General features: G+C 39.2%; 1 protein-coding gene across 1 annotated transcript in view; it reads left to right on the top strand.

Moving 5' to 3' along the window:
* cnnm2b (cyclin and CBS domain divalent metal cation transport mediator 2b) overlaps positions 1 to 25,026 on the top strand; it is a 51,543-nt gene that overhangs the window by 15,734 nt on the left and 10,783 nt on the right. Inside the window, 2 exon segments of the mRNA XM_042485420.1 lie at positions 22,526 to 22,669; positions 24,845 to 24,982. Coding sequence (XP_042341354.1) covers positions 22,526 to 22,669; positions 24,845 to 24,982 — 282 coding nt within the window.

Raw genomic sequence — 25,026 nt, 5'->3', positions numbered from 1 at the left:
TGTCCTCTTGCCCATTTCCCTCAGTGTTATAAATTACAAACGACACAAACCTCCTGCCTAATGCCCTGCCATGGACGCCTTCCAAGCTGCACTTTTTGGAGAGCCAAGAGGGCTGGCTTCATTGATAACACCGGGCACACTGTCCGTCTCTCCATTTACTGGCAGGAGGAAAAGCCCAAGACGGGCCCTTCACAGGCCCGAAAGACACCAGCGCTTTTTTACAATCAGCTGATGGAGCCTACTTTTCGGAGACTTCAGCAGCGCTAGTGTTTCATTTCGGCCAGCCACGTAAAACACATCAATAATGGATACAACAACAAAAATGGATTGAGTATCAAGACGTTAGACTTACTCTAACATCTTATGATTTAATTATTAATGAAAGTTGATGGGTTTGAAACTAATCAAAGTATTTTTCGCTGACGTTAAGAAAACTCTCACGCTGCCATTTTGGTTTGTGAGAAATTGGCACCAGCCACTCAGAAGTATTTGTTAGCAAAAGCCAATGGGTCATACAGTGTCTTTCAAGTGCATGTGATCATTTTATGCCCTCACACTACCCAAGTACTGTTAAAAGGGAAAATCCACCCAAGACCCCAATTGATAATCATCGCTTTATTAAGAATAAATATATGGCATCACAGCTTTTTTTTTAAATAGTTATAACATTTTACAAAATAAAGGTGCAAACAAATAATATAACAATGTCATTAAAACGCTCAGTTCCTTTAAAAGTGGCACCTCATATTATCATAAATTGCTCTTTACACTGAAATTACAGGCATTACAAGGTGATTTTACTCATCTTACAAATAGAAATAGTTCCACACTGCAGTCCTATTAGCCCATAATAACTTAATGACTGTGAGACGCACACCTTTTTTGGGTAGTTTAGTGTAACTCCTTTTCTGCTTTTACGTAAAGCCCATTTGGATGTAACATATATAAAAATTATAACCAAGGGTGGTATTCACCAATTAAAATCTGAATGAAGCAAACTCCAAAATCGGCATCTTTTTCTGACCCAGTTTATTGTTCTTATATGTGATGTGGCACAGATGAGACCTGTAAATGGGGGGAAAAGCAGGTGGAAAACACAGTTTTCAGATCATTTAGCCACAGAAATAAACCAGAGAGAAACCAAATATCTGCATATGCAGTTTTTGTTGTAAATGCACATTTTTTAGGTCATTCAGTTCTTTTCGTATGCCTGCACTTTTTCCCTCGCTGGTGTCTCCCAACTAACAGCGAGGGGTGGGGGGGGGCTGCTAGTAGAGCCCCACTATGGTCTGCAGGCCCCTGCCACTGCTCTAGCTGACCCTCCAGACTCAGATCCAGGCTCTGAGCATTAACCCCATCCACAGCTGAGCCTCCGGCTTCACTTATTATTCCTGTCCTGTTTGCAGCCATGGCTGACGGTGATTTGCTATTTGATTTTTCTGTGCCTAAAGAGGGAGTTGTGTTTAGTGTGTTAGCAAGTCTTAATGTCTGGATTTCTTGTTTCAGGTGAAAGTTGCAGTGTTCGTATAACTCACTGTTTGAAATCATTGGAATATCTGTTATATTTAGATTTTCCCTTTGGCAGACTTCCCATGGTCACAAAATACCTGGAAAAGTTATGAACTTTGCAAGGCTAGAAATTGTTTGAAATTAACATAATGATTTGAAAAAAAAAACATCTTTGTGGCTTATTTTTAAAATATTTTCATGTAAAACCCAAAGCATGTCTAAAGTTAGGTTAAATACACCCCTTTTCTTAATGAATTACAATGTAACGCTGTGCTGCCTGACAGTGACAACTAGTCACTAGTATCACATGATACACATAGACCAGACCAGCATTACATCATTGCCAAGGGCAAGCCCCCTTTTGGAGGAAAGAAACATGCTGTCAAAAAAAGGAGAGAAACAGGAAAATGCTGAAAAGCTCTTGTATAGCAGGTTAATCAAGGCTTTCACACTAAGATTTGAGGCACATGAGATTTTTGAGTATTCAGTCAGTGAGGCATATTGCTTAATGATGCTGTTGACAGTCACTACTGATGGATAGCTAATGTTAGCTCAAGTGTGAAGCAGACATTTGTTTAAACAGAAATACATGCATACAAACAAGATAAAACTATAATCCAAAACAACGTGAAATTGCATTGGCATCTATAAGATCTTAGTCATGGAAATAGGATCAATACTTTTATTGTTTGAGCAGAATTATTTCAAATCATTTCTAGGTAATACAGTATGGTGTTGAGTGAGTCTCTGTTTAAGGCTGTTCCTGTGTTTTCACAGTGACTGGTGTTATAGCTGAAACTTAACTTTCCCAGTCACAGCAAATAAAACTCGGTCACAATTCTGCTTATTACAGCATTATAGTAAAACTCGTTCACCAAAAATGAACAACAAAAATTTTAGTTCCACTTTAAATGATGCTGCAGCTTAAGTTGAACTTAAAATAGAAATCACTTTCTACTCATCGGAGTAGCAGCATCACAATAAAACCTGAATTTGTGCTGCAAATCGTGCTCCCTGTTTAGGACACCTGCGTGATGGCAGATGCAAACAAAGGGTCGGGCGGGGCTCATGCTCAAATTAACCAATCCCGATCAATTAAAAAATAAGTTGATTGGGCCTAATACTGATCCAATCAGGACATCCCTAGTATTTTGGGTTTATATTAGAGCATGTTTACGTGCTTTAGTATTCATTTCCCCCATACTTTCTGTGGTGGAATACCTGTGTTTACCCTGTATGAGACACTGTTTAGCACTTGTCTCTTAAAGCCCCCCACCCTCCCAAAAAAGACTGGTCAGCTCTGACTGGTCAGTGTTTCCAGGTCTTCCATATCTCTGAGTCGCTGCACCGTCATTGAGATAAACATTTGGAGAAGCATGTCTGTGGCAGATGACCATATGAAGAAATCTGACACACTATGGCATCATTCTTTAGCCAGAGTAAAAAAAAAACATTGGAAACAGAGAATTCAGAATGATCTGAAGCCTGAGCTTTTTGATCACACAAATGACTTTTCCATATGTTAGCCTTATTATTTGAAATTTGGCCATTTTATATGAACATGTTTCATTATAAAACTATATACATACATAAGACACACAAAATACTGAAATACTTACTAGGTCTTTTTTAAACTACTAACTTATTGATATTCTTTGAACATGTTACAGGGTTCCCATGGGCATGGAAAGCTTGGAAAATTCCTGAAATTTCACAATCTCATTTTCCAGGCCTGGAAAAGTCATGGAATCAGTAAAAATCACTGAAAGTTTTAGAGAAGTCATGGAAATTTGTTGTCTGTAATAACAATTGTTACACTAATCTTCTGAAGGTAACCTTTCACTTAATGTCCACTTAATACTGGCAGATTTGTTTTTTGTAAGTTATGTTTACAAAATGTGGCTTTGAAAATGTCGACTTAGGGCTACGCAATATGTGGTTTCAGTATCGACATTGCAATGTGTAATAGTAGCATCCGGTATTTTTTTATGGGAGGTGAGATTTTCCAGCATGTGTGTTAAAAAGTACTATAACAGGCCAACAAGTGCTGCAGACACAGTGAAACTTGTGCTTTTATAGATTTTATTTATAAACTTTTTTATTATTATTTATCCTTGAAAAGTCATGGAGGAGTTTTGAAATTCTGTCCATGAAAATGCTGCTACTAACATGTCTTTAAGCTACAGTCAGTTAAGAGGAGAACCTAAGTCTGCATTGAGCCGTATACAATACGTTGCCCTACATAAGTCACCATTTGAACGGGAAACACATTCAATTAAACCAGACTATTGTTCTTTAGATTTAACCAAAAGTGAAATTTCCAATAGAGTGCCTAGTTACACGGAAATAGGATCATATTATTCATATCCCGATGATTCATGTTGCCAGTAATATAATAAAAACAACTCAGGCTACTGAATGTTCTTGCAGGTTTCATGTTTTCCTGAACAACCCACATTCTCAAAGCTTATTGCACAAAGCATGGGAGCTTTTTTTTTTTTTTATGGAGTACTTAGCTCATTCTAGCTTTAAGGATTTCGCCACGGCTAATTGTTTTTATTGAGGTATTAATTATGAGTTTTAAAGCTCCAAGTGCTGGGTGCCAAAAATGCGTGTTTTTAGGTGTTTAATTAGCTTGCTCTTTCTGTGTCACCAATGAGGAGTGCGTCAAATGATTCAGCTGCAGTAGTGACATATTACTGCTGCTGATGTTGCTGATATTCACTGATAAATTTTGGAGTTGTAGTATACTTAGTGGGTGCATCCATATGAAGCATGATAGTGATTTATTATTTCCTGGTTTTGATACAGTATCACACTTTTCTGTATAGACTGTAGAAGATTGACCACAATGACAGGTGACTTCAATAAGTTAAATGGTTGCATTTAAACAACAATTTTATGCAAAGAACTTTTCAATTTGCCTCTTATTCACACACTCACTCACACACACACACACACACACACACAAGTACACACATCACAGCCGGGGATCGATCCGCCAGCCCTGTGATTAGTGAACGATCCGCTCAAATGATCAACGGCTTACCACCCAAATGATCAACGGCTTACCACCCAAATTTGCACCTACTAACAACCTGGCAAGTAAGCTAAATCTTTTGTTGTATTCAACTCTAAACATGTGTCATACTGTATGTAAAAGCAAATAGCACTGAGCTTAAAGTCACAAGGAGCAGCAGTTGAAGTGTCTTTAGCCTCCATAAAGTGATGTAAAACAGAATAGTGGGGCGAAAGTAATAATGAGAAGGCTTAAAATCAAATCCCTCAAATTTGATTGGATTGCTCAAAAGCGGACGTGGCTTAGCAAGTATGGCACGATACAGAGCTGCACAGAGATGCAGAGCTTGCCTCTACCTACGCATCAGTAGGGGAACACGATGATGGAAAAATTAAAAAAAATAGACCTCAACCACGCTCTTTAATGGGCGAGGTTAGCGAGTCATCCAAATCATAAGTTATTGAATCAATTTCTGTATATGCCCCCAAATTTAAGATAAGTCGTCAAAACTATTTTAAGGTTTTCAGGAAAAGAGTGATTTTAATGTAAAACATTAGTTTTTAAAATATTTGGCATATTCCAAAAAAAAAGCCCCCCCCCCAAAAAAAATATATATGTATATAACAGCAGACCGGTAAAGAAGAGTCATGAAGTCAACAAACCAAATGAGTACCATCAGTTACACAACAAAATCTAAGAACCACCACTAAAGACCAAGAAAGGCTTTAGAGGCAAAACTCCTGGTTGTGTTGTATTATGCCTCCGCACCAGCGACAGCCGTGGCTCTAGGCATTCTGTTTTCAGGTTGTCCATTCGTACTTCCTATTCTTGCGAATGCATCATCTGGTTATTATCAAATGAAGAGATTGGATTTTGGTGGTCAAAGGTCAATGTGACCTCACAAAACACATTTTTTAGCCAGCACTCAAGAATTCATTTATTAGATATGACAAAATTTCACACAAACATCTAATTGGATGTAATGATAAAGTGATGAAATTTTATATGCAAAAGGTTAAGGGTTGACTTCACCGTGACATCATAATGCTCTGCAAAAGCTTTTCTAGTCATTACTTAACGTCATATCTCAGGAACAGAAGGGCAGACATTTGGTTAGATACTGAATCGGTGGCACTAATCTTGGGTGTTCATCTTGAAACTGTGCTGATTGTAGGGATTTTATAAGCTGTTGGGTGGATGATGTGTGTGAAGCATCTGCGTTGTAGAATTTTTAAGCATCTTTGCAGCAGCACCCATGTTTGAAGCATTGTCTACTGTCATGGCTTCATCTGAGTCATGGATAAAAACTTGAAACTGCTGAAACTTAACTGGTTGGCAGAGGCATACAACAGCAAGGCAGTGATTCTAGTTACTCATGAATTCAGCTTTCAATGGGAGAATTGTGTTATGTTGCCTTTCAAAAGTTGCATAGTCCTGCTTTATGTACAGAGCTGGCGTCAAGACATGTTTGGCCTAGCTTGGTGTAAACACCAGGAAAGAGAGAAACGGCTTGCCTTATTCTGCCCATAGTAAGAAAGAATATATGTCTGCCAACACCTTTTTGAGATCACACATTGTATCTCATTTATTTAATTCATGTATATAAAACAAAAAAAAAATGCAACCTTTGATTTTCGGTGGATTCACATACTGTAACTATACTACCCAGGACCTCTGTGCAGCTTTCTAAGCTATGGTGTGGATTGTGAGACATGATTGCTCACCGAAAGTTTTAATTGTCACTTTAAAGGCTCAGTGGTAACAAACCTGCCAACCTCACTCTGATAAGACTTAGGGATGCACAAACAGTCACAGCACTTACTGTTGTTGTCAAGTTATAGTTCCAGTTTCCTTTTTGTATACAAACTAAAAAAATGAGATACGAGTTAAAAGATGCATTATCATAAGTACAGTAAGCTTTAGAGGGGTTGATTTTCTTTTTTCCAACTTAAAACAAGTCCGTTAAATTATTTTCCCGAGCTTCTAGTCTAAATGCATAACTACGTTATGTTAAAGAAAGTATGCCAACTTCTGCAAGTGTAACTATAGATGCTATATATCATGTAAGAATCCAGATGTGTATTCCTAACCAAGACCAAGTAAAAGAATAAAACAACAGTATGAGACTAGTGATGAAACATGATGATAAAGTAGTTGCAGTTGTTTATGAGAACATAATTTGTTTTTAAGTTAAAAATCCTTATGGACACAGTTCTACTTTAATGTGTTTTGCTACTTAAAAACACCCCCAGTTCTTGTCATCGTTGTGTGATGTGCTCACCATTCAGCAGTTGCAACACTCACACAACAGAGCAGCACCTGACCACAGGCCCATTCATTTATCCCCACTGGTTTCCCATTGATGCCTCTCCTTATGACTGAGGCCCAAAGGAATCTCCACCCAGGGGACCTTTCAACAACAAACGCAGCCAGCTACGACAGCAAGCTGCTTCTCTGAATGAACAACAATGTCATTCCAGCAGTGTGTGTGTGTGTGTGTGTGTGTGTGTGTGTGTGTGTGTGTATGCGTGTGCGTGGGTGCGCGCACTGCTGTACTGTATGTGTGTATGTGTAGTGAAACACCACTGGCTAGTAGCAGCAGAGTGATCTTGTGACCAAGGCCCCTTAATGACGGTTAGGAGCTGTGAGCAGACTTAACTTCCTTGTGTTACCCTGATTAGTTCATGTCGTGCAACTGTATTGTTTGACCTAAAGGCCAGGCGACCAAAGCGTCAGTGACTGAAAACAAGCCCCAGACTGGTTTAGGTCAAACTGACATAAGTCTGCTATATTGTGCAGCACCAGCAGAGTTAAACAAAAGGCTAAAATAAGTGAGCAGGTAGACATCTGCGTCTTGTTGATTTCTCGTCACTGAGTGTATAAAGCTTATGTGGTGAGTTGGCTAGCTAGCAAGTAAACAAATGGGGGAACAGTGACCCCAGTGCACACTGTTATGTAGGGCCCTAGTGCATGCTGGTAACTGGTTAAGAAGTGCTAACATACACAGCTTTACTACCATTTCTCTTGTCTTTTCTCACTGGTGCCTTTATGTTTGAAATAGGGTTTGGTCTGTGTGGAAATTTTCAAACTGGTTTGATATTAAGCCAAACAATTGACCAGACCAGTTAATCGAATCTACGCCAGGTATCCCACATGATTCAGCAGTCAGTCCTCGAGGGAACATAATGACACTTGACAGCGTCGCATAACACCAGAGCTCTCTGTCACCACTGAATTGATTAAATATGAACTTCTGTTACTCCATGTTAACAAACCATGTAGCTAACAGCTGTGCGCTTGAGGTGAGACTGGAGATGTAAACACTTAAAAGATGGGTGAGAAGCCCACTTGCTATCTTCCTATGCTTGCAACGTTACTTTTTAAATCAGAAAACCCCAGTTTTATATTGTGATATTAACTGAAAATTACATACATCATAGCAAACAGCTAGTAACATTGGCCTAGCTTGTTCTTAGTAATGGTCATTTAACTAAGCAGAAATGTTCCCAGCCATCTCCCTTCAGCCAACTGACACTGTGTTTAGTTTTTTTTAGTGAAAAAGTAGGCTTCATATAAACAATTCCTCTTTTAAACTTCATGAATCAGCCAGTACTTGTCCACAGCAGTGCTTTCAAAGCGAGCAATAGATATAAAGAGAAACACAGTGTCCTAAGAAAATTCAGCTCACAACAGCGCTTGCATCCAATATAGCTGTTTTGTTGGCTTCAAATCCAAAATGTTGTCATAGTGGCGCAAATTTTTTTATTATTTAGAGAACAACTCCATGTCACCATGTCTCCTCTCATCACTAAAAAGTAAACAAACAGCGTGCGCCGCTCTCCCACCTCTGCTGAAATTTGATCTTTCTCATGTTTGATACCAGCCACCTCTGCCCGGCAGTAAATTAAAGCACAGCCTGTATGACACTAGTTGCTCCATTAGTAAGTTTATAAACATGATAGGCTGATATATTACTCATGCTGTCATATTGCTTATTACTAATGTAATTTGACTCAGATTTAGCGACGTGGTAGGCCACTTTTAGAATTGCTAGAACGTGTCATAATGACAAATGCCGTTTTGGTCACTTTGCATAAATCGAACTGGTTTAAGCTTGTACATCAGACCAGACAGGAAAAAACATATATAAACCCAACTCTAGCTTGAAATTCATGACCGCACACTGAACTTGTGCTCGCTTGTCAGTCTAGACAGATTATTCACCTAAATTGCTACTGTATGTAATATGGTCTTGTAACATGATCATATAGACTCGACATTGTACAACATCAGCATACATCATGCAGCAGTCATCGTCATCTTAATCTGACAAAAATACTAAAGAAAACCAGACTTTTTTTTTTTTTAGCATTTCAGCATATTACTGTTTTGTCATAGAACTGATTAGATTTCCTCCAGTAACAGAAATTAATTCAAACAAGTAACCGCTATCGTGTTTACTTTCCGATGTCCACAACAAAACAAATTTTATGAAAACTGTTTGAGTTAAGTGAGTTACAGACAATTTTGTTGTGAAATCTGAATCTCTCAATATCCATGTATTTATTTACCAGCATATCTTGACCTCCCCAATATGGCCCCCATAAAGATACATGCAGTGAGCTCAGAACAGTGGCCAATAACGTATCTATGTTTCTAATAGCCTATCTATGACCTGCACTGTCTATATTTACACTCCTGTGGGGTGATGTATGTTGAGTCTTTGAACTGACAGTGTGGGCCGTGTGCAAACTTAGGGATTAATGTAAATAATTATTTATAAAACATATGTTTTACAGTAAAGAATGAATGGAAATAGATTAATTGAAACACTCAGTTAGCATGCTTAATCAAGCTACACTCACATGATATCAGCTGGCCAGCAAAAAATTAGGTGTTACTTTGGTGTACCTTTGCTATAGGCCCTGAGTCTTCAACAGGGGGTTTGTGACCACTGGGTTTTTTTTTACATTAACCTGAATCTAACGTATTGTTAGTGAAGATAAATTGACCTATTCATTAAAACTATTTAGTTTACAGTACACAATAATAATGTTGTTACCCATTAATCCTGCAGCACCTTTAAAAAAACAAACAAAAAAAAACAAACTTGTTTTCACAAATAGGCGATGTTTTTCCAGATATGTCAACTCTATGGACATTCTTGTGAATCACAATGGATTTTTTTTGTAAGTTTTCGAGTAAGAGACCCTTACATACCATCCACCTCAGAGACCACTGGCGAAGGTGCAGAGGTTAAAGCTAATGCACATAGCCATGCTACAGCTGCTGCTGATTTAGCAGCGATAGGCAATTGCAAATTAGAGAGGACCCCAAAATATTCAGAAAATTATCTCTAGTCCAACTAAATTTTATACAGTAAATGTAGTGGGGGTCCTTGCTCCATCGTTCTTTCAGAGAAATAACCAAGGAGTTCTTGGCCTGAAAAATGTTGAAGATCCCCGCTTTAGGCTACTATCTGCAGGTTAACTTAAATACCATAAACAAATATGAAATATAGTCAAAACTTACTTAAAAGCATGTAGTCCCTTGGCTTAGGCAATGCAGTGGTGTTGGCAGTAGTGTGGGCTACACATGTGATTGCAGAATGTGTTGTGCATGCAAAGGCCTGTAATTTTACTGAATTCCTACAGGATGCTGGCAAAGTATCTGTACGTGTGATGGAAGAATGTGCTGCTGAAGACAGTGCATGGTTACAATTCAATCATTTCTTTGATAGTATTCGGTGTCAGCAGTGATACGTTGTGCTTGTCATGTTTTGCTATTGAAATAATATTACAGTTAGAAATTCAATATAAGTATTAGATATGATTGTGGTGACATAAAATAGATCTCCAGTTTGTCATCTGTAATTCCTAATGTTTGCTCGTCAAGGACTGTTGAGCTTTGGTAATACTTTATTGTCTTTGAACTGTTAGTGTGTGACTGTTGGTGCGCGTGTGTATTATTGAATCTTATGTCTGTGTTTCCTGGCTAGCTAGCTGTGTGACTAGTGAATTACAGACCGTCCTCATAACTCAAAAATGATGGCCTGAGACTTTGGAAACGTATTTGTAGTGATGCCATGGATAGTTGAGGAATATTTCCCCCAGTGTAGTCTAGACACTGGTGGTGCAGGTTAGAAGAGGGATGGCTAAAGGATGGGGCTGATGGGGTGAGTGGCAGGACTGGGCAGTGATGTGCTGAAAACGGGAGGATAAATGGGGTGGAGGAGGGTTGCATCTGTGCGTCCTGAAATGACATCTGACAGCAACAGAGAGGAGAACGGTTATAAATATGACGGCAACAATTTTTATTGTCTTCGGGAGATCATGGCAAAATCTGGTTGGATTCATTTAGAGTTATTAAAAAAATTGAATGCAAACTTCTTCTTCTTCTTTGTATTCTTTCTAAGTCAGCCAGAGAGGAAGTGCCTGTTTTCTTATTTCCTCTTGTCATGACTAAGCTTAAGTTTAACTTTCTTTCTTTCTAGAGACAGACAAAAAAAGTATATGTTTGTAGAAGTTTTAAAAGCTAAGTGAATGATAACTGGGCACGTTTGCTTACATGCAGCCTCTGGAAGCATGTTAAAGCGGTAATGTGTTTGTTACACTTCCAGATAGGGATGAATGTCAGTGTTTAAAGTAGTGTTTGCAAATATTAGCATTAGCTTGTTCAGTGTTGTTCATATCATGTAGCAATCTGTGGTCTTGGCAAGTACTTGTAGCAGTTGTCCAAGTAAACACCAGCTTTTCTTAAACTCTGCATTGCATTGGGAATTTCTTTTAAAACTTTTTCGAGCGTTTGGTCCCATGTAATAGAGTTCTGGCTCATCATAAAGTTTCAAGGTGTATTCAGTCCAAATGCAAATTTCCGCTTAGCTTTACTCATGCAAATACAACCGCTAGTAGCTGAACGCCAGGTTCACACTGGACAAGAAAGTGCATCGCTAACTTAATTGTTGCGTAGCGGCGCGTTAGAAGTTGCCTGGTCGTTCACACCAGGAGCGCATTTTTCTGTGCTGGTCAGCAGTGATCCTCCTTCTCTGCTCCTTTCTGTTCACATGGAAAGCTCTGTCCCTATCTCTCTGTCCCTGCTTGCCTTTGTGTATCTGGCTATGTATCTGTGTGTGTGTGTATCTGTGTGTGTGTGTGTGTGTGTGTCACTGTGTGCAAGTCTGTCTCTGTGTCCACTTGCCTCTCTCACTCATGCATGTTTTCAGAATTGACCATGTAGTCCCATGGGTTTGCTCACTTTTCTCGGAGCCCTCTCCGGCTTGTTCTGTCTCTGTACAGTGCTGACGTTGAGTCATAAAGCTCTGGGTGGCCATAGGCGGTAACATTAAGTTTGTCGCTCAGTGACATCAGGAGAATCTCAAAAGCTGGTAAGCTTTTGTGACACGGTGTCACAGGAATTTTGTGCTCAAGTTAAAACATTTTAGCCCATGCAGATGTGTATTCACAATTTTTGTATTGATTTTATATGTATTTGCGATGCATCAAAAATTGGCTTTGTGTTTGATCTGAACACTTCTGTATTGACAAGTGTGTAAGATTATTAAGGAACCAAAAATCCCATCAGTAGTCAAATGCTTTGAGTGACCTCACTTTTATATTTATTGATATTCATATTTATATTATTTATCTGTTTTATCTATAATATTAGCAAACGAAGAAACACAGACGTCTATATACACAAACATACAGACAGACACACATTCCACTGATGTCTCCAGACCAACAGAATAATTTTATTTATTGCGTGTATTCAGACTAAATGTTTATGTAAATGCAGAGGCTTTAAATAGTTGACATGTCACCGGCATCAGGGTAAAGTTTTTGTCCATGTCAATGGAAAAATGGGTCAGACTGGCTGGAAAATTTCACTGGAGGTAGATTTAGAAGAAAGACTGTCCAATGGGTTCCCATCACCCTACCATTGCACTATATTTGTCAGAGCTCAAATATTTGGAAAAATAGGGGGAGAGCAAGACAGGGAGGGGGGCAATGATGAGTGTCCACAACAGATACTGACCCCTCATACTCCCACCCCAACTCTCTGAGCCTTACGTGCCTATTAATAGGGGAAAATTGCGCTATGGAAAAATATGACAAAGCTGCATTCCATAAATAAGCTGGGAATGGTGGAAAAGAGCACACGGCTTGGTCTCTGTAGGCCTGAGTGGAGGTTCTCAGGCCTGGCTTTGGATTACAGATGAATGGAGGGATGGATGGATAGACGGAGGGAGGGATAGATGGATGGATGATTTTACTCTTTGCAGCTATCAAGAGTTGAAGTGCTTTTGATTTTGGGCTTTGTCAATCTACAGGGTAAAATAAGCACTTTCCATTAAAAACCACCAGAACTCATAAGACTAACAAGCTATCTTCAGCTTTAACAAGACAGCTTGGGAGCTAAAATGCATTCATATCCACGATTGCCCTAAATAAATGAAGTCTTATGAGTGCTGGTGGTATTTCTCTTTACTGTGGTGACAAATATGTAGGCACACCGGGCATTAAAAGTTCATTTTTTATCTCCTGTTTATCACCTTGTTATTTCTTTTGCCACAATTGCATGCTGTTCTATTGATCTATTGCCGTTCATATCTTCAGATAGTGTATCCCTCAAGCAAAGCAGTAGCAGGGCTGTAGTTATCACCGGGGTTATTGGTCAATGTGATGTTTTATCTGGAAATTAAAGGATGTCTAGTTTACATATTATAATTTATGGTTGCACAAGGTAAGATTTGTTTATGTGCTAGCACTGGCCAAGGCCGGAGGAATTTTTTTTTCCATACATACATGTAGCACATTCCTGTGAACACAATAACTTTAACTGATTAGATTATGGTGATCAGAGGCCAAGGTCATGGTGACCTTGCGTTTGTCTAATTCATGTGAAAGCAATATCTCAAGAACATCTTGAGGGAATTTCTTCAAATTTGGCACAAATGTTTAAGTAGACTCGAGGATGAGTTTTTTTAGATTTTGGTGATCAAAGGTCTCTCTGACCTTGCATTTGTCTCATTCCTGTGAACACAATAACTCAAGAACAGGTGAAGGTAAAGGTCAAGGTCACTGTGACCTTACAAAGCATATTTTTGGCTATATTTAAAGAATCTTTGGTCCTTCAAGCCGTGCTGATTGTATATATCTTCTGCGCTGCTAGGGGGAAGAAGTGTGTGAACCATCTATGTTTTCACAGACATGGATGTAAACTGTTAGTGCATCTTGACTGGTGTGGAGAAGCATACAACCGTGTGGTGGGAATTCATGTTAAACAGATACTCCAACAATTTTCAACCAGCAAAACAATGTGGGTAGTATATGTTGATGAACTGTGGTAAACTTCCCTCCATCTAATAAGTGCCTAGATACCATAGTTTCGGAGTTGTTGCTCAAACTACAGGCTGCACTTCTGCATTCTCGTATTTCGCCATCCATGCCACCACTTCGGACACAAAGAGTATAGAGCTGGATGGAGACACTTACCCGCTCCTCTCAGTCTCTCTCAAACTCGAACGGTAAAACTAAGTAGTGCTGATCGCACATAAATCAAGATTGTTACTGCGTTACCTTTTACTCAACAAAAATGTTTTCAGAAACATATTGTAGTGCCCTGTGTAACTGTAATAGCAAGAGTTTGTGAACAGGAAGTGGATGCCATACTGCTTCCTGCACAGTAAAAAACTGTGGCTGAAAAAACAGAGATCAAAAAGTAAAACTAAGCAGTGCTGATCAAATAATATAAGATTTGCATCTTTCTACTGCAAAGACAGTCATGGTTCTCAGAGGAGGAAGTCCATTGAGTTTAGTTATTTTCTGACTTTTCCACCACCAGGAGGTTTACGCAGGAGTTACCTCAGTAATTTTTAAAATTCTGACTACAACCCTGTGTAGCAGATATTTTACCATGCATCTTCATCCTTCCACAGCAAGTATTTTAATGCACACAACTGAATAAATGCATTGTGGTCCCTGACTCTCTACTCAGTGAGATTAAGCACCTCCTGATACCTATGTCATCTGCTGCTGTGTTGTTAGGGGAAACAAAATAATACTGTGTGTGTGTTCTTTTTTTACTTCAAATACAAATGTAAACTTAAACTGCCATTTAAAGGTCTAATGGCATAACCTTTATTCCCAGAAATGTTTTTGAAATCGCACATAAGAGCTAATGACTGAAGCATTTTAGTTTTTGACCCCAAGAAAACATGCTTCCTTAATAGATGAAATTGAAAGTGAATTGGCCCCTGACCCTGATGTGTGCAGTGTGCCTGTGTGCCGGAATACCCAGCATGCATTCAGCCTCAGCCCAGCTAGACAGCCCCAGATGTCAGTGGTGGCTTATAGGACCCCAGACGACTGGTCCTCGCAAGGACACGCTCTCCCTGTGGCCTGCGGCCAAGTTCCAGGCTTCAGAGGGTCCAGAGGGTCAGCCCCCCCACTCTACCTCCAGTCCCCCCTCACAAAACCCACTGCCATAACAGCAGCTAAGGAGCTATGAATAAACAGGCTGTCATTGTCTCGTAATATATTTATGGAAGACAGAAGCTACATTTTTTTCTATTGCTTGTGTGGTATTTTGTCTTTGTGGGAAACTAGAAAATATGCACTCATCTTGTGGGACTGCGAGACAAAACGATTTGGAGTGGAGCTACTGTGCGAAAGGCGACTGTGTGTGTGTGTGTGTGTGTGTGTGTGTGTGTGTGTGTGTGTGTGTGTGTGTGTGTGTGTGTGTGTGTGTGTATGTTTGTGTGTAACATTGACAGAGACAGAAATAGACTCTAGATATTACTTTAGACAACAACAATAGAAGAGGAGTTTACATGCAGTTGTTGTGAACTGGAAACTTTTAGATCATCATTTACATAAAATAGTTCAGTTTTAAACTACTGTCATTGTAGAAGCATGTGGTGCTCATAAAGATCAGTTGATCAAGCTGATTTCAATTTTCAGTGAACTTTTGTAAGTCACTACTGACAAAAGCGTCTGCACATAAATTTGATGTATAGAAAGGAAGTATTCAAACCTAAATATCCATCCAGCTTGACAAATTTGTAAGTTGGGCAAAAAGTCCAATTTCACTGTGTGATTTTCAACTTAGGTGTCTGTTCCTCTCACTATGAAGGCTAAAATTCAATATATATAGGTGGTCAGATATGTTTTATTGCCTAGTTGACTGTTATATTGCTCATTTACCACTACTGTATATTACACGACACATAACACTAACTGCATCCCCAAAATAAATGTAAGAGTATTTGGAGTAAAAAGGAAAAATAAATTATAAATTGCAAGATGTATATGTATGCTTGCACAATGGCTCTAGCTATGTTGGTCCAAACTCAAATATTTCAACAACTATTGAATGGATTACCACAAAATGTTGTATATCCATTCTTGTTTCCCAGAGGATGAATCCTACTGACTCTTAATCTTGTTCATGGTAAGACTAAATGCAGGGTTCTCATGGCTATGGAAAACCTGGAAGAGTCATGGAATTAGTAAAAATCATTTAAAGTTTAGGAAAAGATATGGATTTTTGTTGTGGGTAATGAAATTGTTATAATGATCTTACATGGATAATCTCCCATGTAATGTAACATAAAGGCACATTTATTTTCTGTAGTTGTTGACATAACGTTGATAAAATATGTGAAGATGTTAAAACTCTGTTGTGATATTTACCAGGTTCCCATCAGCAAGTTAAAATGCTAACATATGTTAGTTGATACAAAATAACAAAAAGTACAGCTGAGGTGGATTAGTTTGTCATAAGTTCAGCAGGGATAAAAAATCCGGAAAATTATTACAAATCGAGCTAAGGAATGACATGTGCTTGTCAGAACAAAAAGTGTCAACCAATGCTGGCACTAGAGGTAAAGTCAAAGGATCATTAAACTCATAAGGATTCATATTCTTGGAACCATGAATGCCTTTACAAAAGTTTGTGCCAATCCAGGGCGTTCTCATCCCGAATTTTCACATATTGCAGCTTTGTCATTGGAAGTTCACGTCCACATATTACATTTTAGGTATCCTCTGCGTCTGCTCTTTACGTTTCAGGATGCCGCCACCTTGATGTGAACAAATGCACATGGTGGGATGACACTGCACATAGTTATGTTCAGCACATGGCAACCCATACCCGAACATCAACAAACACACATGCTGATATGGATGGTTGGGTTTAGGGGGAAAAGTCATCGATGGTTAGGATTGGGGTAAGGAGGCACATGGGTAGGTGCAGAAAAAAAAACATCACATTTAAATGGGAAGTGAACACTGGACTCCTGCATCAAAGTCCAGGTTTGTTCGACCCATCCACTGCCTCTTCCACCCGCCCTATAGGTGCTGTTGTGCTCCTTCATTACCAGCAGCATTTCACGTTCTCAAGTCACTCGGACCTGGAGGACGACAGGTGCTGTCCGTTGGCATATAATAACACCACGGCTCGACCGAACCAGTTGTGTTCTCACCTGACACGGTCCAGTGGTGTTTCATGCACATGTGAAAGGTGCCTTTTGGCATCACAGTCTTATGCCAAAAGCACTGACAAAGCAGCGCTATTATACGAGCAGAATGAGAACAGGCTGGCCAATCTACCAAGTAGATGTTCAAATATAACTTGGTATAAAGAAAAGGGATCACCAAAGTTAATACAATTCAAGCCATGGGGAACAGGAAATGACCTATTGGTGGTAATAAGGATTCATCATGTGGTGGCCATTAATGTCTGCACCAAACTGTGTGCCAGAAGATTTGAATATATTTCAAACGAAGAGTAATATACTTGATATTCTGGTTTGAATTAGGGGAAAAGTCTGGGATCACCAGGGTTAGAAGGCTCCATCCACTTGGCACCTGGAATTGTTTGCACAAACCTCATTAGCAACCCATCCAGTAGTTGTTGAGATATTTCACTCTGCAACAAAGTGGTCGTTCAGCTGTACTCCTGACTGATGTTGCCATCCCTGGAACCACAGCACCAGCATGGCAAAAATATTTTCTCAATAATTGTCACAAGTTAAATATGCAGCCAAATTATTTCCATAGAAAATATATGAATAGTATAAAGGGAGCGGTGGGTGTTTGATATCCCTTTGTTGTTTCTTCCATGGAACTCGTGAAATGTTTCTTCTTACAGTTTAGCCCATGAGACAGACTCTAGAATAAACACTAAACTTTTCATGAACATGTTTTTCTACTGAATAGCTTCCCATTCATTTTTTCCCTAATTCTTTTTTTTTTCTTTTTCACTCGTGACCTATGCAACCTCATTTAAAGCTCTTACAACGGGTCATCTCTAATAGTTAACCCTGAGTAAACTCCTCTGTAGAACGAGGTGATGGAAAGTGTTCTTGGTGTGAACAAACATCCTGATGGGTTTACTTTAACTTGTCAAACAAGTGACTTGCACTGTTAAGCACATGGCCTCTTGAAGAGCAGAACAGATTGTGTGTGATCTCAGTGATGTCCTCCAATTCTTATCAGCCGGCTTACATAAAGGTCGGAGTTCGGGCCTCGGTTAGTGACAGAAAGGTAAGGTTGTGTTGACACACATTCCTATTGGTTGTTCCTCTTCCTTTGATAAAGCAAAACCTGTCATTCCACGCGGGATGAATGCAGTAACAAGAACAGTTTTACTAAACATTCAACTGAATACTATATCCCTGCAAAGGATACTTAAATTAATAATTACAATACTCACTTTTGTTTGTGATGGTTTAACTGAGGGAAACTGAACTTGCTTTTTCTTGGGGGGTACTTTTGCAAAATTACAGGAGGCCAGGGGCCAGTCACAGCAACCCCATGTGTCTAGGATTTTAGGACATTTCCAGAATTTTAGGATGTTTCTAGGCTTTTAAGACATTTCTGGGATTTTAGAACATTTTTCAGATTTTTGGATGTTTATAGGATTTTAGCACATTTCTTGGATTATAGTACATTCCTGTGATTTTATGATGTTTCTTGGATTTTAGGACATTTCAAGGATTTTAGGATGTTTCTAGGATTTAAGGACACAAGGGGCTTAACTAGGACCTCTTATGAGGGTTATGGGGTATCCTCCTCTGGCACTTTTTGAATAAACAAGCACTATTTTCATGCTGTTTTATGTACTCTGGCATCTTGTTATACTAAAAAGTACAAAAAATTCTCAGTTTGAATCAATTTATTTTTATAGTGAATAAGAAAATGGTTGGAGGGGTGGCAGCCGGCACCCTATCGGGGGCCAGATTTGGCCCACAGACTGGAAGTTGTTGTGGTTGCGGTATGTTATATTGTTGTGTACTGTACTGAAAGGTTTCCTGTTATGTTGTATATAATATTATTTTCCATTGGGGAAGTGTCTGTAGAATATTAATAGCTGTTTTAATTTTAACACAAAATATAGATATTGTTTAAAATTCTGTCTTCTTGAGAGTGAATGTCCTTTCCTGACCTTATCAGTAATCTCAACCCAAGGTCCACTTATCAGCTTTTGTTCTGAGCATTCAACAGCAATTCAAAGTAGTTTCTTAGTTGTCACCACGTGACCTCAGTATGAGGCTTGGGTCATGTGAAGGCTGGTGGGGTTATATAGGGTGAGATCATAAGCTTTATAATTCTAGTTTGGATATTGGTATGTAAACAATAATTATGTATAAGTTTGATAATGAAAACTTATTTGTAGAGGTTGAAACCTCTATAAAAAGCTGGTTAGTCATCCTTGCTTAAGGATTTGTAGGTCAAACTACTTATTCTTGCTTCCAACCCAATCCCTTAAAAGAATAGTTAAACACTTTAGTAACATATGTTTATCTGCCTTTTTGCTGAAAGTTAGATGAGTGGATTGGTACCACTCTCATGCCAGTGTGATAAATAAAAAAAAATCATAAAGACAAGAAACAGCTACAGGCCCGCCAATGTTCATTGTGGCCGAACAGTGTAATCACGATTTCTGGATCTGTTACGTGATGCCCAGTGGCCCAAAAAGACTTTTTCACATTGACTTACATGGTAAAAGAGACATCTGTTAAAGTGTCACAACCCCTTCAAAGTGACTTGTTTCCTTATGGGGGTTTGATCCATTCAGTCTGATAACATTTGTAAGGTCTAAAGGACACAATTAAATTATTTAATCCCAATTCAAGTTCACAGAAGCCTATATAATGAAAGGAAGTCTTCTCTAGTGGGTTTTATGGGTTGCACAGTGTGCAAGCAGTTCTGATCGAATGGGTGATTGTATACAAGGAAGTTAAACCATTTTGTCTTTGTTTGGTACAGAGCAACTTTCATAGGATTAATGGGGGCTCCACCTTTGATGCTCCATCAGGTTCTCTTTGTACATCCATGTACAACTAGCCTGGTTCTCTCTAGTGAAGACTTCAGGAAGTAAATATCCAAGACAGAAAACAGTTCAGGACATGCCCCCCTCCGGCATTAAGCCACAAAGTGTTCAATATACACTTTGTTTCTTTTACAGAATAAACAAACAAGATATAATTGTTAATAAGCGAACTTTAGAAGTGCTGGTTGTTGGATTTTGTTATATTTTAACAAAAACAGGCAAACAGTATCCTGATGTTCCCGGTCTTTATGCTGAGCTAAGAAAACTGGCTGCAGCAATGGTGTAGATCTCATCTATGTAAAAATGACATTAGTGTATTTATCAAAATGTATTCCTTTAAATGACAAGGAACAAAGAATGCTTATTTGTGCTGGAAATTGATCATTTTATATTATATTAATTTATTCATTCATTCATTCATTCATTCATTAGCTGTAACCACTTATCCTATTAGTGGTCCCTAGCCTGTCCAAGCTGACCTTGAGCAGGAGGCGGGGTACACCCTGGACAGGTCGCCAGACAGTCACAGGGCTGACACATACGCTGCGTTTCCAGAAAAAGCTTTAGGTAAAGTAGTTTTGGGACCAAAAGTAACACCAACGAACAGGTACCTAAACCCTAGATCTGTTGAGCTTTTCCACTGCAGACAGTGCTTTTGCATGTAGGTGAGGTCATTGTCACTCTCTGCTCTTTACGGCAGCACTCGCTGTATTTTGTGTTTCTTTGTTCAGCAGCGATACAGAGTGAATGCTGCTCCCTGTTTATCATCGACAGAATACGGCTGCAGGCTGGAGTGAGAGTCTCCCGCAGTGAGATGTTAATAAATAGCGGGTTTGTGCAGTTACTCTTTGTCAGGCAAGAGCGGGGTTCAATGCTGCCCGGGTGTACAGGAACGACACTCCGCTAAGTTTTTTCCTACAAGTGAGGATTAGAATAGAATATATACAGTTAACATAAAGCAGTCGCAATTAATATATATTTTTAAACACTTAAAGATCCACTCATAACACTAAAAGTGTATGACATCAAAGAGAGACATTAAAAACAGATGAAGTGGTAAAAGTTGTCATGTTGGCATGTCATGCTGACATTCTTTGCCTGAAAACCTACATTTGAAAGGTTTGTTTAAAAACCTGATATGAGTGGAGTGGATGCCATTAAAGAAAAGGAAGTGAGCATTGATCTGTTTCACTGTACTGTGCTTTGCGGGCCTCTCCATTTGCCTTTCCATCTCTGGGCAGTTCTGAGTAATTGCTTGCTCAAGGACTTCTGAGACCTGATTGCTTTAACCCACTGAGGCTCCTTTTGTGTTTGTCCTAGTTAAACCCAACCCCTTTACCGATAAAGGAACATGCTTAAGATATCACTGACATCTTAATAGAAATAGAAAGACGCTTTTCCTCGGACAAGACTTAAATATCGCCTGCCGTCTGCAGACTCTTTGTCATGGTGGATTTCTGGTGTTTACATAATTAATACCGCTCTTTAAGGATCTTACCCTGCGAGCCTATTAGGTGAAACCCGAGTATATTTCTCGAAAGCATCAATTCTGCATCTAATGCTCGCAGCATTCTCAAATTCAGACTCAGACTATGTACGCCGCACATCAGTGTGTGCTGTCACTGGGTTGTGAGGAAGCAGTGAGCTGCAGTGCAATAAAACACTCCTGGTGATCAGCCCTCTCAGCTCTCTGAGTCTGCACTCGCCTGCACCAAAGCTGACAGCATTAGCTGAAACAGCATGTGAGCACCGACTCAGTGATGTACCTGTGTTCTCCAGAAATAAACACACACACATGCTTGCGCACCCATACACTCATACGCTCGGACACATGTGCATGCACACGTACACACAGGCACACCGACACTCCACTATTTTCACCAAGGTGTATCTGCATGCAAACGGCCCATTCCGAGACAATCTGATCACACAGCGGAGGCTTCGCCCGGTCTGTTCCTTCGCTCGGTGAGAATATCGCCGGGGCGGAATGGAAACTTCATTTTGCAGGGGCTAATATTAGCCTGGGCCTCTGGAAAATTCCTTTTAAATGATCACAAGCTGAGAAAAGGCAAAGAATTTGTTTAGCGTTTTGCTTGACAGTATTCTCTGCATACACGGCAGTTTGTGTGTTTTTTTTTTCAGATGGTAAAGCTCACAGGAGGGTCCTGGGAACACAGAAGTGGAGGGAGGGAAAGCTAAGGGGACTCGTATGATGAAATTAAGGACTGTCTGACTGTCAGTCTGTCTGTCTGGCTGTTTGAGTTTCTGCTGGCTCTGTTAACGCTTGACCTGCCATTGTCCTGCATCCCTGGTCTGATACGAGAACAGTTTCTCTGTGAGTGATTGTAATCATCAGATTGCTGTAATGCATACTGCAGCCTCAGTTTTATGACAGTCACAACACTACTCAACATGAGTGATTTATTGCAAATATTTCACAGTAATAAATACTATGTATAAAGTATTTATCTGTGATACAAGTTGAATTGCTACCCTATAAAATGTATCAAAGCATAAACAGCCATGTGTGTCCTTGCCTGTTTTTGCCCTTGTACCACCATCACTGTCTGACCTCTATTAAACTCCCTTTATCATTATATGACCCTAACTTTATGACCTGTGTTTGTGTATCTGCGTGTGTGTTTGTGTATGTTTTGCTAGGAAAATCCCACCTGGCCATAGTTCAAAGGGTGAACAATGAGGGTGAGGGAGACCCTTTCTACGAGGTTCTGGGTATTGTCACGTTGGAGGACGTAATTGAAGAAATCATCAAGTCAGAGATCCTGGACGAGACTGACTTGTACAGTAGGTTCCTATTTTTAAGCTCATACCCTCATAGACTAAAAGACTTCATGACATCTCCAGCCTGTCACTGTATTAGAACTGGTATAAAATCCAAGACCCGATATAAACCAAGCCCAGCAATGTGGCTCTGTTTAAAAGCTCTGTTACACTGTGGGCAACTTTTGGAAAATGACAGATGTCAAGGGGCCTGTTGATTAACAAATATGAGTATTCAACAGTCTATATAATAAAATAATTGCCTGTTCCCAACCTTTTGACTTTTGCTGTCCTCACTCATCTTTGCCAAGAGCGTTTCTAGAATTTAGGACATTCTGAGCTTAGGCTGGACCTCTGTCTGGTGTCTGGGGGATCCTCCCCTGTCAGCTTTGTAAAGACAAGCTCTGTTTTGATGCTTTTTATGGCGATGTATTAGGCAATGTATTAACAGTACAAAAAATCCAGTTTGAGTCAATTTATTTTAATCGTGAATTAAACAATGGTCAGCTAGCCACAAAGAACCCTATCATTGGCCAGATTTGGTCCACGGGCCATAAGTTGAGTATCACTTATTTAACCCTTTGAAACCTGAAGTGACATAATTTCAGACACTTTCCCTTAAAGGCATTTGTGCAAGTACATTGAAAAAAAACATGGAAAGAAGATAGTGAGCAACTTTGTAAGAACTGTTCCACAAACTGCAAGAAATTAGTGGAAGTTATAGTTTAATTTTTAAAAGCTTGGGGAAAATGTCTAGGTAAAAAGAAAAAAGCTAGGGAAAAACTTACATTAAATTACATATTCAGAAATTCTTTGTTTTTCCAAGTCCCCCCCTAATTTTTCCTGTAATTTCTTGCTAATTTATGGGTCATTACTTATTTCATTGCTCATTCCCCTCTTCCCATGTTTATAAATGAAAGATATCAATCCAGTTGCATATGTTTCAAAGGGTTAACCTTGATGTTTATTTAACTTATCCAGCAACAATCTTAATATACATTTTTTTGTGAACTTGCATGGGCTTTCAAATAAAAACCAGCACTGCTAGGCCATTGAGAAATGTTTTATGGTCATGACACAGTATATAATTGTACAAAAATGTAATGTGGAGCTGAATTTTGATTACAGTTTTCATAACATTTTATCAGTCATTAATTCTGAATGATACTAAGTTTTGTTTTCATGCCATAAACTCCAATTAAAGTGCATCATTAAACTTGCAGTTGACAATATTTTAACATTAACAAAGGATCAAATGACTACTACCGACTTTGTCTGTCTGCTGTTCGGGGTTGAGCAGGTAGCATACAGTTGATTTTCCTAAATTTACTGATGACAACATATGCCTGCTGCGCCTGAAAACATAATTAATGAGAATAGTGAGCGTGACTTCAAAAAGAATAAAGTTGCTACAAGAAAACCAAAACAATGATCAGACAGATGCTAAAAACAAGGAAGAGCCAAGGGGAACTGTCACTGTGAGAGACCACTTTCACATTACATGTAGATCAGTGTTTGTCAAGTTACTATTATAAGTCTTTTATATAAACACTGATTTTAGTAACTTGAAAAATGTCCTGAGTCAGAAATGTTAAGTCACTTTGTGTGACAATGTTTAAATGAAGGTCTGTGGCCAGCTGTGGTCTTTCAGGAGCATAACTTAAACTAATTTCAGAATCGTAATGATATTTTTTCCTTCACTTCTATGTGGATAAAGAATTTCTTCATGTTTTTCATCAAGGATTAGATTAGATTCAGTTAAATGCTTCATGCACCAAAACTTTACATTTTATACTCATGGAGGAATTAATAACTTAAACTTATTTCTTAACTTCATAGTACAGTGCACCATACCAAAGCCTGCCCTGACTGTACTGTCACACCTCTATTGCTAAAGGCCTGCAGACTTGGAGTACGTGCCAGTCTATTTGTTGCCCTAATACATATGGCTTTAAGTAATGCTAAGAATGTGGTAAGCTAACAATGTAGCCCCCTATAGCTCTCTTTTAGTTCTGAGAAAGAACGCCACAGCTACATTTCCGGAAAAAGCAATAAGCTTTGGGTAACTCAAGTTTAGTCACCCTATGACCTGGGAGGACTTGCTCACTGTCTGTGGAGTGGCGAGGATCAACCTTGTGCTGTTGCACTAAAAGTTTTAAGTTTGTGTCTTACACTCGACTTTTCATGTTCCCTTCTCAGCTGACAACAAGACCAAGAAGAAAATCACCCATCGGGAAAGGAAGCAGGATTTCTCGGCCTTCAAGCCTACCGACAATGAAATGAAGGTTAAAATATCACCTCAGCTTCTGCTGGCTACCCTGCGTTTCCTAGCAACAGGCAAGTGGGCTGCGTTGCTGCTTGACTTCCCCCAGTGTGCCCTC

Source organism: Plectropomus leopardus, chromosome 4, assembly GCF_008729295.1.
Source record: "Plectropomus leopardus isolate mb chromosome 4, YSFRI_Pleo_2.0, whole genome shotgun sequence".
NCBI classification, from domain to species: domain Eukaryota; kingdom Metazoa; phylum Chordata; class Actinopteri; order Perciformes; family Serranidae; genus Plectropomus; species Plectropomus leopardus.
Note: the sequence above shows the minus strand (reverse complement) of the source record. Positions and strands in the feature narration are given on the sequence as shown.